We start from the raw sequence: 18,609 nt of genomic DNA, 5'->3' as shown, positions 1-18,609 counted from the left end.
GTTTTCAAAATGGCGGACTGTTCTGACGTACCTTAGCGGTGCAGTATCGGTTGCCATGGTTACACACTTCGTTTTTTAAAAAGCCGCCATCTTGGTGATTACTGTAGTTATCTTAGCCGTTAGCCTGGCCCGGAAAACATGGCTACTTTTGGGGACCGCAGGACATGTAAGTAGGATTTTTGTGTTTCTTTCTTTAACTTTAAGGATGTCAGAAGCTATTTAGCACCACCTTCATGTCAACATTTAATTTCTGCCCAATTAGTCGGTATGTTAATGACTAATCATTAATTCATTCATTGCTGTTAGGAATGTATCCGATTTAAAATTAATAAAGAGCCAAACTCACTTCACAAGTCGCAAGTTTGTAATAAAACTGAGGAAATGTAAGACTATAAGTGACGTCATCTCGATGAACGGTCACCAAAACCAATAACAAACATGTATCTCTCCATTCAAGTTCTTTTCAAAATAAAGTCCCCAGAGGGAAACCGGAAGGGGCGTGGCTTCGGCTCTCTATTGACGCTAATGTTTATCAAATATATCAAAATAAAATACGGGTGTGAGAAATGTATTTAATTAAATTATAGTAAATTGTAATTCGAAAAATGCAAAATGACATTCAATTCAAACTGAATTCATTACACTTTAACTAATTAGTAGCCAGACAGATGGAAGCTCCACAATTAAATCGAGATCATTATTTTGTATTAGACCTGTTTAGTGTATGATTCAACTTGGTGTTCGCTTTATCTGTTTTTTTTAACTCATGGTGAATCCTGTAATCGATGTTTTTCTTCTGACACCTAGTGGGGAACAAAAAGGTTAATTTAGCTTCAACATGTCGTAACTAGCATATCAGTACCTTACTGTGTGCAATATTCATGTAGCAATCATGTAGCAATCATTAATGAATAATAAATATACATTATATAATATAGCTCCCAGAAATTATGAGAAGGCTTTCTTTCTGCAACTACCCCTGAATGAACCAGAGTTGAGCATGTCAGTGTCATTAAAACTAAATCAGTCTTCAGTTAATGTCTTCTGATTCCTTGCTGCACAGCTTGATCAAGATCCCAGGGATACATTCTTGCAAAATCAACAGTGACAGCCCCTGAGCTTTCTCTCAACGCATGACCGACCCCTTATTAAACCTGATTGATTGTCAACTTGTGAGCTCTGTTCCCCAAGTTACTGTCAGGGGTTTTGTAGTTCCTCCAAAGAAGCAGCAGCATCTCACACAGGAGGTATAAAAACTACTTAAACAAGACGGGTACATTGATCATAATTTCTTATATAGGGTACGTAGCTGCCAGGGAGTTGTATCTAGGACATTTCTAGTTTTTCACTTTGGTATGAGAAATGACAATTAAGCTTAACAATATGCAACCATTTTAACAGATATTGCGATATGAGATCATTTGAGCTGGTTTCACTAAAAAAAAATATAGAAATGATGATGATGTACATTTTTTAGCTTGGCCATATTGCGATTTCGATAATATTTTGGGAAATTGTTCAGCTCTACATAAAAACTTCTGTGTTTTTACCTTGATTTACTTGACAGAATCACCAACAGAGCTGCAACAAATAGGCTATTGGCTGTCACTATGATATTAATTGCAAACTAGTGGAAGTGGGGCTTTCAGACCTGCAGGGGGCGTACACAGTTGGCACGGAAGGACACATATCTGGCAAATGAAAGGATCAAGGTGGTTGGAAGCTGCTCTCAGCAGTTTACATGCAGACAAGAGAAAGACAAAGACACAAAGAAGGATCTGGAAATGAAATTTAACTCTAACTTAGCAGCACCTAAGCCAACAAAAAAAAAAAAAATTATTGCAAAAACAGAGGACAGAAAACAGAAACGGCATGTCCTATTTGGATGGCACATCCAAGTCCTCCCCCTCACATTGATTATAATTGTAGAGTTAAACGTTTAAATACATGACCTCTGGTATGATTAATAGTTCCTCCATGTGAGAAGGCTGCTTTATGACATTTTCCTTCCACACCCAAACCCTGCAACACGTGTACCACGTTCTTCAGTTGCATTATGTAAATAACAAGAAACCTGCATTCTAATAAATGCCAAGTAATTAGAATGTGCAATGCTACCGACTGATTTATGAATATTAATGGCATCTGACAACTCTCCTCAAAGAAACAAACAAGCTGTGCTTTGCATTTATCAGCTGGAACATTTCAGGTGTTATCAAGGGAGAATGAATTTGCAAAGAACAGTGAGCTTTAATGTGGAATGCTGTGAAAAGAAAACAGCTATTGGCAATGTACCTTGCATATATTTTTGCTTGTTCGGCAATGTATTTTTCTTACTATAGTTAAAAAGAAAAAATTTCTTTTACCAGCCTTCTCCAACATTGGTGGTAAATGTAGAGGGATTTTCTTTTCTTTCTTTTTTGTCTCTTAAAATAAAAGTAAGGTCCTTTTTCTAGCCGCACCATATTCACCAGTCACATATCAGAGAAGGCAGAGAAACCAATTTATCTTGGACAGTAGCTTGAATAGGCCATAAATAAAGGAAATGTCCACCTTACAGCAACACATTCCCAAAAAAACATAAATTTGAGTGTATTCATTTGCATCAAACCCTATTTTAAGCTTACCTATATTAATCAAAAGCATTTTAAATAATATCCAAAACAAAAACAATTTGTATTAACTGCAAAAAAAAAAAAAAAAAAAACTGCAATATTTTTAACAGATATAATTGATATGAAAAAATAACAGTTTCGGGCCCACTACTGACCCTTGTGGGACCTAATGAACTAATAACTACTATATGTAATTATTAACTGCTAATAACCAAACCTGCCCTGCCAGTGTACCCAACACTGTATTAAGTCATATGAAATTACAATTACAGATACTGCAAAAAAAGTGGAGACTGAGTCTTAAAACTGTCAGAGTTATCTTTATATTTGCTGACAGCACAGCAACTACGCAGTAAGTGCTTGATATGTCTTAATTAGTCTTGTGTCTTTCCTATAAAACTTGAGAGTCCTTTAAATTCATGATGGAGTAAACCTGTTTCACAAAAGCCTGTACCAAGCAAAATGAATTATTGTATTTTATAAGAGTTTTCCTCATCAGCACATCTTGGACAATAGAGATACAGCATTAGCAGGTTTGTGCATTGCAAACAGGTTTTCAACATGTAGAGTTTCGTTAATGCCAAGGAGATATGGCTAAACACAGTTAGACCGCAAACACGCCCACACTGACTTGACACCTAATTATGTTGGTAACATTGGATGTTGCACATCCTGAGGAGGTGTTGTTTTGAATGGCAGTGACGTTAACAGCAGGAAATCTAAACTATATGACAAGCTGTTGCTTTGAATCAGAGTTTCAGCAGCTGAACACATTAGGTGAATTTGGTGCATACACTTGCAGACAGGGATCTGGACAGATGCCGCACTCTGTAATTGTTTCTCATGGTAAGAGCTTTCTAATGGATGGATTCAATCACAGGATGTAGTTATGTGTGTGCTTTTACTGTCCCCTATTCAGTTCAAAACACATCAGGAAATAAACAAGTCCTCACTGTACCTTTTAGCCCACTTTTAATGAAACCCTGTAGTGCCACCATCAGGGCAGTATGGATTGAGGACCCATTTGACTTCCTGAAACTGTTTCATGACCATTTTAAGAAATGTCACATTTTGGCTTGTAATGCCTGACACTTATGTTTCATCAAACAGTCTTACTCATGATTTGTTCAAAAACTACCTAAGTGGATATTTATGCTCCAAATCCATAACTTGGTAAAGTGGAGTTAAGTTATCTGACATTAGTTTAGTCAAAGTTTGAAAGATGTTTGCAGAGAACAACAACAGAACTGACATGATTCAGAGAGAGATAATAATGAAGGTGATAATAATTCAAATTTGTTTTTCTTATTAACGGTAAAGAGAAACAGTAACTCTAAGCAGCACCCAGGAGGAAGCCTTTGGCACTGGAGCAGCTGCGCCAGATTGCCTCAGGTAGAAATTTTCACCCAAACCACAGATGCAAGGGAAGACGAACCTAGTGCGACGTGTCTTGTCTTGACCTGTATTTTTCAGGATTTTCGTATTGCTGCTGTAGTACCGATCCTGGGAACATAATAAGTGGTCTTACTCGTGACTCACAAGGTGAGAATTCAAAAGAAAAGTGTCTTATATCAGTGATTGATTATCTAAAACATTCCTTCAGTTCAGCGGCCACTTCATGAACATTTCTTTCGCCAATAAGGAAAATTTGCTTCATGTGTAAACAAGCCCCACATTACCTGTGTGGAGTGTACTAGGAAGGATGCATTTTGCTTGCTGCTTAGTTGCAGCTGTATTGTTGTTTTGGATTAGCTCTATGTCCGATGCTGTTGTGTTGTGCACGGCTGAGGCTTATAGATCTCATTGCCCGACTGCTTTGGCCCATTAAGAGGTCCTCAGTGTCGTTGTTGTTTGTAAAGCCAGCTGGGTTTAAGGCCTTAATCAATTACATAAGGTCAGGTTCAAGTCGTAGAGAGGGTTTACAATATATTTAGCTGATATTTTTTCAGTGTAACTCCTCCATGCTCCTGTCAACATAGTAAACAAAACATTGTTAGGATGTTGAATCTCTGTTTTTATTAGCACCAGCAGCACAGCTTTATATTTCAAGGTTTTCAAAACGCCTGAAGCCCCTCTGCATGCTTCAGTGTTTCTTTTTCTTTGTCACATTTTGTCCTCTGTAGGATAAACTGTGTTTAGTGGGATTTTGATTGACATATTAACACTTGGACTTTATGCTAATTTTCTATTTCAAAATGCGTTTCGTTAGATGTAAATATGAGTGCAGATGGTGATAAGTAAACGAGTGAGGGAGGGAGATTGCTCAGTCGTTTTGGCATCGACCAACTGAGGTAGATGGGGACGCGTTGTAAAAGCAACTAATAAACATAAAAATCATAAAAGGGGTCCATACAGTTTGTCTGGCAAAATCCAAGTCTCCAGGAGCCCTGAGAGCTTGAAAGTAATTTGAAAAGAAGTTATTTACAGCCTTGACGCACGGCCGTCTGATTTAATGAACTTAAGTACCACAAGTAATAAATATACTTAAGTATCGAAATTACAAGTAAAATTAATATGCTAAGGCCTGTAGCCCTGGGCTAGGTTAACTCTTGGTTAACAGAAGTTATCTAAGGATAGCCCTGGGCTAAGAATATGCAGTGCGAGAAGCCCTCTTGTCTTTCAGTATCAAAAATGGAATTTCGTTGGGGTTTTGGACTGTTGTTGGGACAAAACAAGGTATTTAATATATATACATATTTTTTTCCCCTTAATAAAGACCAGAGCAAGAAACAGCTTTCTAAAAAAATCCCATTTTGCTGTTTGCACTGTGATGGTGTTATAATGTATAATATAGTAGTGACTCTTTAAATTACTTATTATTGTTTTATTATCATTATTATTATTATTATTATTATTATTATTATTATTATTGTTGTTATTATTATTATTATTATTATTATTATTATTATTATTATTATTATTATTATTATTATCATTATTTCTCTTACTTCCTGTATATGTCCGGTTTCTTCCTCCTCACATGAGTGCACTTCAGAGAGATTCAAGCGCGAGCTCTCTGACGTAACACCCCCGTGCGCCCGTCCCATGGATGTAAGGAGAAACCGCCCCGTCCACTTCCTGGTTCTCGTTCCCGTAACTACGGTGACCGTTCGGCAGCGTCACCGGTTGGCGGAGCCGCTATGACATCAGCGGGATGTCGGGAATTCCTCTCCGTGTGACGGTGCACCGGAGCCGCACACTCCGCCGGGAGGAAGCGGCACGTACTGTTTACACGTGAGCCGTCAACTTCACCGCGTTTCCTGCCCATGTTCTCATCTGAGCCCCGGTCCGCCGCCGGAGAGGATGTGTCCGTGTGTCCGTGTGTCTGCGGGAGGCGAGTTTAGTGACAGAACTTAGGGAGAGAGGCAACATGGTGAGCTGCATCTTCATCTGCACTTCCTGCTTGTAAACACAAGATCTGAGATCTGTGCTGCTGCTGAGGTGACCCGAGCGAGGCCGGCTGAATGTGAGTGTATTGTAGCTGAAAACTCTATTACACTTACACCACAGCGCTGCTACTAGTGGTACTAGTATTTATTAGTACTTAGTGTCTTGATCATAAGACAAATTGAAAGTTACATTGATTAAGTAGGCAAGTGGGCAAAGTTTCTGTCTTAAATGTTGGCAAAAAGTCTCATTAAAGTGACGAGCGTGCTTCCCCTTAACTTATGAAATGATCATAAAGACATAAAAAAGTAGTAAAGCTCTTATTTTCAATGATATAACAGAAATGTAGCACTGCTGTTCTTTCAACATTAGAGCTACTTTGCACTACTCATCTCAGGAACTTATACATACTATACATGTACATACATATAACACACACTATACTACATTGTGACACTACGCAGCTATCTGGTGCAGTTCCTGTTTGTATCCAATGCAGTCCAATCCTGTGCAATCCACTGTCCCTGTGCAATTATATTTATATTTTTATACTTACTACACACCATGTGTGTATTACTATGGGTGCAGTTATCATGTGCAACTGTCCTTCTTGGTTATATCTGTATGTGAAGGAAGAATAGAGTGGACATAGTCTTTATTATTAAGATTTTTTCTTACTTTACTTTTCTATTATTCTCTTTTAACTTGTGTTCTGGCATGCTAAATTTGTATATCACATACTGTAATCACTGTTTTCCCTCTGCGTACAACTCTTTAGCTGCTGTCGCAAGTGAAATTTCCTCGGTGAGGGATCAATAATGCCTTTGTCTTTTTGGAAACGCTGATCTGTAACAAGGTTTAGGGCTGCACAATTAAAACAGAAACAAAACAGCATTATACTGAGGTACTGTGGTGCACAAATCTTGTTCTCTGATGCAAGAAAACCCCGGCAAAAACATTTTTAGGTGATTGGGAAGCAGAAATGATCGTTCCCACTAATCGTGAATCATCATCGCAATATCTGTCAAAGTAGTCACAATATGGATGTGTTTACTGGATCATGCCGTCCTTACACTCTGTATTTCTGACATTTACTTAACTCTACCCTCGCTCACATGGTTATTTGTGCACCAACTGTTCTTACCAACATTTTCTGCCCTCATATCTAGTTTTGTTGACTTTCTGTCCTGTAGCAGCTGGCAGATAAAGTCCACAACAGTTAGACGTGACTGGCTGTTTGTTTACTGACATCTTGTTGAACCAGTCCAGCAGATTTTGTTACAACCCAAGGTGCCTGTTTCAATCTAAAGCTGTTATTAAGGTGACCTGAGCAAGGCTGGCTTCACAAGGTATCAATTTTTAATCTGACTTATTTTATTTTGGCAGTTCTTGGAATGCAGGGATAAAAGCTCCCTGCTCGTACAGAAAGCTTTGAAAAGTTCACAGCCATATGACAAACTTCACATGATATAGGCACTGAGGGCTGCAGAGGGAACAAAACCTCTTTTCATGCTTTTTCTCAACCTCAGCGTTTAGTTCCCATCATACTGGACTGTGTGTTGCTGTGTAATTCACAGCTGAACTTACTGTATCAGGTTCTGACTCTGTTTGTGCCCCCACTGCGTCGTCTGTATTGAATCTCATTATTGACCACGTTCACCGGACAGTCAATCTGCACCCCACACTGAGTCAAACTGACCTTGTCACGGGGCTTTGCCATAGAAGGGATCAGTGACAGTGTACGGACACACTGGCAGCTCAGATGTCTGCTCCCGAGCTCCTGGGGCCTGCTGGCAGGTCGTCTTTAAATAGATAAGCACTTTAGTTGTATGCTAGAGAGGGGCCATGACCTTTGAGCAAGGTGATTCCTTAAGTCTATCTGCGTCTCAGAGGGTGATTCAGCAAAACACAGCTCTTCTCTAATAGTTTTCTGAGTTAAAGGAGGACAGAACAGGCAGGTTGCTGTGTTTTATTCTTTCTCTTTCCCTCTGAGAATTTTGCTAAAATGTCAGCTTGGAAGTGTTTTTCTTGAGGAAAAAAAAATCTTGAAAAAATAAGCTGCAGTCTGCTGTATATCACACGATTCCTGCAGAGAGTTGTGGGAGATGTTCAAAGTTTTCAGGCGTGCTTAAACAATTAATCGATTTGATAATTGACTGAGAATAACAATGCAGCGATTCTGACGCTATAATAATCATTTGAAAACATTTTTCAAGTAGGCCAATTATTGCATAATCATCTGATTGTGATTCACTGAGCTGAACGCAATCATTTTGCACAATCGTTAGATGACACAGTCAAAGACATTTTAAACCAAGAACATAAAACGAACATAAATACCATACTTCCATCACATTTTTTTTTTTTTTATGTTTGACTGGCCTTTTTACATACTCAGTCACATAGTCTTGTTGTACCTTCTTATTCTGCAAAGGTTAATTGCCACCTGGTTGCAGAATTAGTGCTCCCAACTGTTTATCTTGACGTGTTCAACTTCTAATATTCACATAAATGTAGTAGTGGATGGAATCGCATATTAATTTGCATTTTCTGTGGCTGAATTTCTGTAAATTCGGGTAAAATGTGAAATGTTAAAATGCTGCAACGAAGAGAATTCAATCAGCTGCGTTGAGGTACATAAACGGGCCGCCTGAGCACAAGGTTCTGACGTCTACTGCGATCTTGCTGCTCTTGGGCAGGTTCTTCTGTTTCAGCTCATATAAGACTATATTTCTTTCTTTCCGAAGCAAGGTGATACCCAGTCGCAAAGCCAAACACAACAACGCTGCTGTCATAATTGCAATAATTTATATGACAAATAATTGTCATCTATTCTCAAGTAAAACAGGCAAGAAAACGCTGGTTCCAGCTCCTCAACTGTGAATGAATATCTTTGGGTTTTGTACTGTTCATTGGACAAAACATTCATTTCACCTTGACTTCAACTGTTTTCTGAAAATTTACATACCAAATGAATAATTGATTAATCAGGGAAATAATCAACGGATTAATCAATAGGCTCATTTAAAATAATTATCAGTTGCAGCCCTAGTTTTTGGTGATTATGTCGGCTCAGATCTCTGATGTAATAGAATGTAATCAGATCTTTCGGGTTTAATAACAAGCCTGTTTTTCATTTTTTCCAAAAGTTAGATTTAGAGAGTTGCAGTACCAGGTACAAATGAGTGAATAGTTGTTCTCAAGTTGTGTTTTTGCATGCTGTTTTCACACATCTGAAGTGTATTTTCTGATAAATGTGGTTTTGCTCTTCTCTCCTCAGAGGGTCTGCCATGTTTTCTGATGCCCTAGAAGCAGCTGGGCGGGTGGAGGGCCTGCCTCTGTCCTCTCCACAACCGCTGCCAGAGCTGGAGGAAGAGGAAACAGAGGCATCAGTGGAGAGGGGGCCCAAGAGACGAGGCCGCTACCGGCAAAGCCTGCAGCTTCTAAAGCCCTTCAGGATAACTCACAAGTAAACAAAATTGTATTTAATTTCTCATGGTGACTATCTGACTGTGAGCCAGATAAAGGGGGACATAGGGACATGCTGTTTAAGGCAGGCACACTGACGGACAGATAACAATTTAAAGACGCACATGGACATAAAAATTCTCATTCGATGTGTTTGCTGCCGTAGACATGATAAGGGGAGGGAACTTATCCCCCAGCGACAGACAGCACTGTGTTTGAACATATGCCGACTGATAAACTACCCCTGAACTTTTTTTTTTTCGCTGCTCTCTCAGATTTCTGTGAAGAGCGTGCAAATTACTGTTCAAACACTGCGGGCATGATTCACCTTTCGTCGACTCTGGCGAGCAAAGGCGCCGCTTCTATGAGGGCCTGCCTACCTCAACATTGCACCTCTGTGTACGCCTGCACTTTTAGACATCTCACCCATTTTTCACATCTTATTCTCTATTCCAGACACCAGCACCCAGTCGATAACGCTGGCTTCTTCTCATTTATGACTCTGCACTGGCTCTCCCCACTGGCGCTGAAGGCCTACAAGGCGTCCAGCTTGTCTATAGATGACGTGTGGGGACTGTCTTGCCATGAAGCCTCTGAAATCAACTGCCAAAGGTGAGGTAACTGTGGCTTCGGCTGATGAAAGTGACCTGCGGTGTTCAGAAAACTCTATTAGATGCTGAAACACAGTTTTCCTAGAAAACTGCAGCTGGGGTGAGACGTGACATGAAAAGGCTTTGTCCAAAGGTGAGGTTATACCACATAGGAGTAATTTGTGAGTTGCGAGTTGTCAAATACACTGTCGCCTCATCCCCTTTAAAGGATAAGTACACCTTCAAGTGTGTGATGCAGGGGGTCAGGGGACGCAGGTGACACTGACTGACCACTGCTCAATGTAGCATGGACAATGACGTAGAGCTGGTTCTCAGAGCTAACCAGCCATGAGAAGCTACTGTCAGACTCTCCGCTGGCAGGACATGGAGTGTGGTGGAGGAGTTTTGACAGTCACAAGAAGCACATTTAGGCCCTTTGAGAGATTCACTGTACAGGTACTTGTAGAAATCGATTTCTTATGGGCCAAACTAGCCACTAGGCATAAATTATGCAAATGTGTCACATGGTGAGGTAGTGTGATGTCAAGAAGTGACAGAACTAAAGGCAGGACTAGTGACGAGGCATTTCGGGAGCAGTGTTTTCTGTGGGAGAGAGGAGCTTCTCTCGGTGACCTTTTTATCTTCCAAGATCTTTGACATGCACAAGAGCCTATATAAAAACTGAAGGAAAGAAAAAAAACGATCTCCTTTAAGCACAGTTGTGAAGTCCATGTGTTGTATTTACTGCTTCTACAATGTAATACATCTCTAACAGAGTGCCACAGAAATTAGTCCTGAAACTCAGAAAATAAGTTTTGTTGCACCTCTGATTCCCTCACATCAAAAGTCAGTGGGTTTTCTTTAAATGAGTCTTCAGTTAGATGCCAGAAATAAGGTCTGTGGTTAACACAAACTTAAGAGATTTTGAAATCAAAGTCAAAATGGTGCTACAATCCTGAAATAGTCATGTTGCCTCATGTTTGACAGTCATTATGATACAAAGAATGATCCATAAGGTGGAAAAAGTCATGTTTTTTCTTTCAAGGACCCAGTGGAGCTTCACTCAGGTGAACTGATCTCTATCACACTGGGGTTGTTTTTCTTTTTTGAACAAATATTGAGAAACTTCTTCTTTGCTTTCGCTGCCCTACATGTGAGCAAGATGCATGTGGGGATAAACTTCATCAAACAAGCTGCAGACAGTGAGAGGGAATAAGGGCCACAGTTTCATTCTCAGTATAGAAACAATCACACTGTTTGTTCACAATAACTTGAAAGTAGAAACCCCCTGCATCACGCTCTAGCTTACATACAATTTAATTAGCTCTTTTCATCATGTTGATTCAAAGAGTACACATCTCAGTCTGCTAAAATCCATGCTTGATGTTTTTATATCTAACTGTAGAGCAAGGAATCACTGAAATGTACTCAGGGTATAAACATAAAGGTATCCCTCTCTCTTTCTGTGCAAAGCTAACAGAACCCTTACGTCATACTAATATAATTTGAAGACTATTAAACTTAAAGGTAGAATCTGTAGGATTTTTTCATAAACGCACCAGAAAGATAGTTGATGGTTGAGTCTCATTCCCAGTATGTCAAATACTGAAAGTTGGGGTTGGTAACATGTCCTGAGCACAGCAAAAGAAATGAGTAAATAAGAAAATCCAGGCAGGCTGTTGGGTAGATATCAAAGATGCTAGACAAAGCAGCACAGTACACAAAATAAGCACGTCAGAAACACCAGATAGGTCAGAACATCGTGTTTTACTGTATATCTTGATTGTTACAGTTGAAGTCACAGTGGTTCGGTCTTTAAGTACATAATTCCCTGCCGTGTAAACAACTGTAATGTTTGTGCTCTCTGAGGTCAGTCTGTGCAGTGAGACTTCATTCATGAACATCCAGTCTTCTTTTACCTTCACAGGAACACTGTGCCTGGATGTGAGACTGCTAAGAATAGCAAGGATTAGAGATTACAGTGAGAGTTAGTGCCTGACTTGGATGGTTATGTCATTAACTCCTCTACCTGCGATGCACTGTGTCTCGCTGTCACTTTCATTAGCTGTCATTGACTTGACTCAGCATGGGGCAGACCATGAGCTTATAGTCACTGTTTACCTGCCAGACAACAGCTTGAGAACCGCCTCGTACTGATGCACAGATTCTATCAATGGACAGTTAAGAATTACATAAAGGTCATTGAAGTGCGTTTCGTTTTTACAACTTGCTGAAGGGGAAGTTGATGCATTTTCTCTTACTCACGTGCTGTCGAGCCATGGCGCCATGACTTGGCAATAAAGATGAGGGAGACTATTTGAGGAAGTTCTCTCTTGTATCTGGTGACAGCTGCGTGGGTTGTAAATGACCTGTTCGTTTAAAGGCTTTGGCTCAGGGCCAGGACGTTAAGTGCTGTAAAGAGCGCATAGAGGGGAGGCTATCAGACCGGCACGGGTGGGCGATGCTGTGCAGGAGCACTGCAGAGTCGCGGGAGACGGCGGCCTTTATTTTGTGTTTACATAGCAGGAACAGTTACGCAACCCCGATGCAAAGCAGAGATGATGGCGGGAGGAGGAGGAGGGGGATGGGATGGGAAAAGCACCCTGGGAGAGTTGACACTTGTTGGTGCTCAGTGAGGTGCGAACCTTGAATGCGATGTCCTGGCCAACACTCTCACGAAACATCAGCTTCGCTTGCCATCTGGCAAACTGAGACGATGGCTGTTAGGAACATTTCAGCCGTGTTTAAAAGCAAATCACTCCTCCTTTGGATCCCACACTGTTGCCCTTGTGTTCCCATTTCCATTTGTGTGTGTGTGTGTGACCGAGTACACACTTGCAGATCTGTGATTGTTAATAACGATAATGAAAACTACTAATACACGTGATTTTGGATTTATAGTGTATTAGTATTTACCATCATGAAATATTCTCTCTTTGGTGTTCTTTCAGTACATTGTTCACTGTTCTTTGCTTGATCTAGTGACACATAATATATTACTCACAGAGAAATCTCATTTCCATTTCTCAAGCTGTGCTCTGCATTTATTGGGCTGCAATTCATTGTAATTCCTTCGATCTGAACACCATTTGATTTCAAGTAGTAATTATCAGTCTGTGTGAGAGTGTAGTTGGTTTAATGTTCTGTCTATCTCTGATACGTTTTTAATAAAGTCATTAGGGCGTAAATTACTTTCTGCAGCTGCTCTGCTGCTGCTTTATAGAGTCATTAGCAGTGATGCATTGGCCAACAAGATATTTCTACCCCGTTCAAGGGGCATTTTACTGCAATGAAAGTACATTAGCACGTCTTTAACATGTTTGGCCGTACCTTTCTCAGTCCAATTATGTGATGCATCATTCATGATCGTATATTGGAGGTCACCTTTACATTACTATCAGCCGTGCTGCCTTTACATTTCTTTTGGGATTTTCAACTGATTGGCCGTTTATATTGTGCTTTCAGCCAGTCTGATAAATTTGAATTGCAACTCTACTGTTTTTAATCAACTCAATTTAAGGATAAATAACAATGCATAAAGTTTTTTTTTCACTTATGAAAATGCCAACTTTTACATGAGGTTAATCATCTCTGCTGAGTAGGTTATGTTAACACCCGGGTCTGTTTGTTTGTTTGTTGATTGGTTGGTTTGTCAGCATTATCACATAAAAACTACCAAAACAATTTCCACAATACTTGGGTGAAGGATGGGTCTTGACCCAGAATAGAATTTGTTCTCAATTTCTTTGCGAGAAAGGCCATTTTTTCACTGAGAATATAATAAAGTTTGGTTGAGATTTGAGTTCATACAGCTCGTCATCATTTTGTCCCTGATTTCTGGCTCCAGGCTCGAATCTTTGTGGCACGATGAGCTGAAAAGACGAGGGCGAGAAGGTGCGTCCCTGTCAAGAGTCTTCTGGAGGTTCTGCCAGACCCGCACGCTGGTGGCCATCTTCTCCCTCCTCATCACAATGGTGGCATGCTTCGTTGGGCCCGTGAGTACCATCCAAATCCTCCTCTCCTTTGTATATTCTGCTGATTCGGCTAATATGCCTTTCAGCATGGTCGCTGGCTTGGAGTCCCAAGTCTGGGTGAAAATCGCTTTATCCCATTTCACGCTGGTCTGGAAATTGAAATGAAACCATACTGGGAGATTACAAAGACTTAGATAGTGATAGTTGTACCCAGTTACGGTTTGGACCACAAATATGCTTTTATTGTATCCGCCACTCTTTTGGCTTCAGATTTCTCTCCAAAAGCATTCCTTATCAGAAATTTTAAATAATCACCTTAAACTAAAAGGCAATTAGGCTTGGAGATATCACTGAGCAGGTCCCATTGTTCCTCGTGTGCCAAGCTGCTTGTTTCACTGTGATGTTATGTGTACACTACGTCCCCGCTACTATCCGAAACTAATAGCATTAAGTGGATTTAGCTCTTACACAATGACGCATGTGTTGCACATTCTTGACTGATTTATTTAGTACACTTTAACAAAGTCATGCTGTGTATATTGTATTTGTAGATTATAATTTCCAATTTTATTTTACATGTTTGACTTGTCACATCGTGGTCTTCTAATGTCATCTCCATAATGCTTTTAAATCGATGGCCTGTCTATGAAACCAGACCATCTAATCTATTGATTTTAAATATTCTGAATATTTTATCTTCTTCCGCGCATCCTCCTGCTTATCTTTATCTATCAATCTGTTTTTTATTTCCCTGCTACAAGAGCCCACTGAGACATTGTGATTTGTGATTTTTGGCTATATAAATAAAATTGACTTGACTATGGCATTTCCTAAACCGTACCCTCTCTTTCATCCCATTTTTTTTACTCTTCCTTCTCCTGTCCCACTTTATCTCCTCCATGTTCCTGTTTTTTTCTGCTCTTTTCTCTTACTTTTTCTCTTCTGTTTCCTTCACCATCTCTTCCTCTCTGCTCACTTTCTCCCTCTTTGTTCCCAGGCTCTCCTGGTTCGAGCTCTGCTGGAGTATTCCCAGAGCTCAGAGAGCTATGTGCCGTACGGCCTGTCTCTGGCAGCCGGGATCTTCCTCATGGAGCTGATGCGCTCCTGGTCTCTGACGCTCATGTGGGCCGTCAGCTTCCGCACTGCAGCACGCCTCCGTGGGGCAGCTCTTACTTTTGCCTTCAACAAGATCCTCCGCCTACGCAGCACTAAAGACATCGGCCCAGGCGAAGTAGGTGATAAAACCCCTGAGGGGACTCATCTCCAAATTAACTAAATCATCCCTCGCTGCGGGGCACCACATACAGAAGATTGAGATGGATTTCATTTCTGCTCTTACACCATTCCTGCTTAGATCTCCACAAATCCCATAGCCTGAGGGATGGGAGGCTGTCTAAGATTAGTCATTACACAGCTTAAGAGGAATCATTGTCCAACAAGTAAACGTGGGGATAGTGACAACTGTATTTGTAAAACTGACTTAGTGGTGCGGTTTCAGTGTGTATTGTTTGAAAAGGTTTAGTTTATTGTAATTTTTTCATGTCATTTATAATGTAAATCACTGTCTCTCTGTCTAGCTGATCAACATCTGCTCCAGTGACGGCCAGCGGCTGTATGAAGCGGTGTCAGTGGGCTGCCTGCTGGCCGGGGGGCCCCTTGTGGGATTGCTGGGTCTGTCCTACTCTGCATACTTCCTGGGCCCCACAGCGCTGATTGGATCAGCTGTTTTCATCCTCTTCTACCCTACCATGGTACGACTTCAGCTAGAACATCTGTACGAGTGAGACAGGAGGATAAGAATCTTGTTCAGATCAAGTTTTGACATTAGTGCAACACTGCTGTTACAAAGAAGTTGACAAAACACTGGATGCATTTATTACAGGCACACAGACTATAATAGATTGATAACAACAAACACATAAAGACAGACAGCTGTCAGTGTTTTTAATATGGTGTCAACAACAGAATGCAGTTTTATTGCAGTAATGATCACACTCATTACTCCAATGACAAGCAATTCAATAACAGCAACATCTAAAAGTTTCACCAAAAGTTATGGCCCATTGTTTTATTGTTGACTCATTATTTTCTGAGCTCTAACTTTTAAAATCAGTTTAGTAGACGACATGAGCACTCATCACTTTGGAATCTTTTTGTTAATTCAGGCAGTTGAAGACTACATCCAGCACTTTTTAAAAGCATCATAACTCTTCGGCTATCAATCTCCTGTCAACTTTGGAACTGTTATTTTCAAATTATACTCAGTCTAAGCTGGAGTCTGACAGCCAGAGACCCTTGTATTGATGTGAGAGGCATTTATCACTCCGGTCCCCCGGACAGCCCTGCAGCACAGCTAATGTGATTGTGTCTGCTTTCATTTCCTCCCCTGCCACTTATTTCTCTTGTCATCACTTCCTTTGTTCCTGTCTCTGCAGATGCTCACATCGAGACTGACGGCGTACTTCCGCAAGAAGTGTGTGTCCGTGACTGACCAGCGCGTGAGGCTGATGAACGAGATCTTGGGCTGCATAAAGTTCATCAAGATGTATTGTTGGGAAGATGCCTTTGCACAAAATATTGACAGTGAGTGGCTGTTCCCAAATGTCTCGCCGACATCATGATACACTGCTCATGTCATGTTTGTCGTCAGTTTTCTTAAGACGCAAACTTGCTTGCGTTTTTTTTTAATACTTTTTATTCCTCACTCAGAATACAGGGTCACCTCATTTGAATACCTGTCACTGTGTTGCAAATTAGTGTCTAATTGGTCAGTTTATCGCCTGGAATTGGACTTATCCTCTTAGTGAACTGGCAAGATAACCCTGACCCTAAATCCATTTTCATTAGCTTGCTCCGTTTATGTGGTTCCCTGTGCCCTCCTCTATAATCAAGGCCAGTTTGAATCCCTTGGCTTCAAGGTTAATTTGCAATGTGTTTGGGGCCTTATGATACCTTGAGTGACTGTCAAGGCTGCTCCACTTATCCATGAATTAGCGATGGCCTTTTCTCATGAGGACCTTGCTGTAGGTTGTGGATAAGGATCATTCTCCCCCTTTAATCATGCTCCAAATTAGCCAGGTGGGGCTCGTTTTTATTGCTGTCCGTTGATTACCTATTATAATCATAATTAATTGGCATTCAACTTAATAGCCAATGAGTCTGAAGAGTTACAGTGCCATCCCCTTCAATTACTATTGTTGTTGAATTGATGATCACAGTGTTTTTTGCCTGCGGCGTGTGACTTTTGCTTTTGTAATCCACGCAGAAACACACATAATATCCAGAGCGAATCCCGTGGAGAATATCATGTACCAGGAGGAGGGAGTTCTTTTATTTCACACAGTGCTGCTGGGGCTGAATTAAAGATGCACAAGCTTTTTGTTCCAGGGTTTGCACCCAATGAACTGGGTGAACAAAGCAGCTAGCATGTGCATTTGGGAGATACAAACATTGAGGAAGGAAGGGAGGCAGGATTTGGGTTTTACACTTGGACAGTTATCAAGGTTCAGCAGGTTTTGAAGCCCCTTTCATGCCTTATATGGATATGGGGCCCTTGTCCTCCCTCTTGTATCTATTTCTGTGCACTTGCTGTGTGTTGGTTAGGGACTCTTATGGTGTTGTTGATTGAATGTTCACTGGAGAACCCTTTGGGAGTCACTCAACCCATACTTTATTTTCTCTCTCTTTCAGCCCGTCTTTGCCTTTTTATCATCTCTCTCTCTCTCTCTGTGTCTCTTGTCTGCTCAACAGAGGTGCGATCAGAAGAGAGGGGGATACTGGAGAGAGCCGGGGTCATCCAGAGTCTCACAGTGGGTGTGGGTCCCATTGTCCTGGTGATAGCAAGCGTGTGCACTTTTACCCTACATATGGCTTTGGGCTATGACCTCACTGCAGCCCAGGTATTTAAACATACTACAAGGTTGGTTGTGAAAGAATTTAAATTTAATACTGATGCCTCTATATGACCTACGTAAGCAAACGAGGCCATCAGCGAAGATTGCCTGTTTCGATGTAGTTATTATATTATTCCGAGTTGAATAAGTCTTGAATTTAAAACTATTTGTATAAAGGGGTCCTGAGTTGATGGATCAAGTCTCTATCAAGTCAGGTGTAGCCAATAACTGTCTCTTTCTCAACACATCCCATCTCAGGCTTTCACCGTGGTCGCCATTTTCAACTCCATGACCTTTGCTCTCAAAGTCACACCAACAGCTGTGAGGTCACTGTCGGAGGGTGCTGTCGCCGTCCAAAGATTTCAGGTGAGAGTTGTAAACAAGTCAGTCAACCACCCAACGCAACGAGTTGGCTGGTATGGATGTCAAGCATTCAGTAACTTATTATATATCACATACACTTCATGAAGGTCAACAGGGTAAAGTAGACATTGACACTACAGTATGTCAGTGGGCATGCAGGTTCTGCAAAGCTCGGAGCCAATCAGAAGGTGCACCAGCTGATGCTAAACAGCCACCCATCCACACCACATACTGACATTTTCAACATACTGTATTTTGAACACATGGTAAAAGTCGTATGTTAGTGAGAGATGGTTTCACTGAGCCAGCTAGGGTTAAG

General features: G+C 40.8%; 1 protein-coding gene across 2 annotated transcripts in view; it reads left to right on the top strand.

Annotated features, from left to right (window-relative positions):
• The first annotated feature begins 5,749 nt into the window (after positions 1–5,749).
• The window catches only part of LOC141013192 (ATP-binding cassette sub-family C member 5), a 31,926-nt gene continuing 19,066 nt past the window's right edge, over positions 5,750–18,609 (top strand). Inside the window, exons 1-9 of one of the 2 annotated variants that reach the window (XM_073486802.1) lie at positions 5,750–6,081; positions 9,283–9,471; positions 9,927–10,082; positions 13,908–14,055; positions 15,032–15,265; positions 15,612–15,785; positions 16,470–16,617; positions 17,785–17,933; positions 18,186–18,293. In XM_073486802.1, coding sequence (XP_073342903.1) covers positions 9,293–9,471; positions 9,927–10,082; positions 13,908–14,055; positions 15,032–15,265; positions 15,612–15,785; positions 16,470–16,617; positions 17,785–17,933; positions 18,186–18,293 — 1,296 coding nt within the window. In that variant the 5' untranslated portion in view covers positions 5,750–6,081; positions 9,283–9,292. Of the gene's footprint in view, positions 6,082–7,270; positions 7,352–9,282; positions 9,472–9,926; positions 10,083–13,907; positions 14,056–15,031; positions 15,266–15,611; positions 15,786–16,469; positions 16,618–17,784; positions 17,934–18,185; positions 18,294–18,609 lie in introns of those variants that run through there. The other variant, XM_073486803.1, reaches the window with a different exon arrangement.

Source organism: Pagrus major, chromosome 18 (assembly GCF_040436345.1).
Source record: "Pagrus major chromosome 18, Pma_NU_1.0".
Classification (NCBI taxonomy): Eukaryota; Metazoa; Chordata; class Actinopteri; order Spariformes; family Sparidae; genus Pagrus; species Pagrus major.
This window is presented reverse-complemented; position numbering and strand designations above follow the sequence as displayed.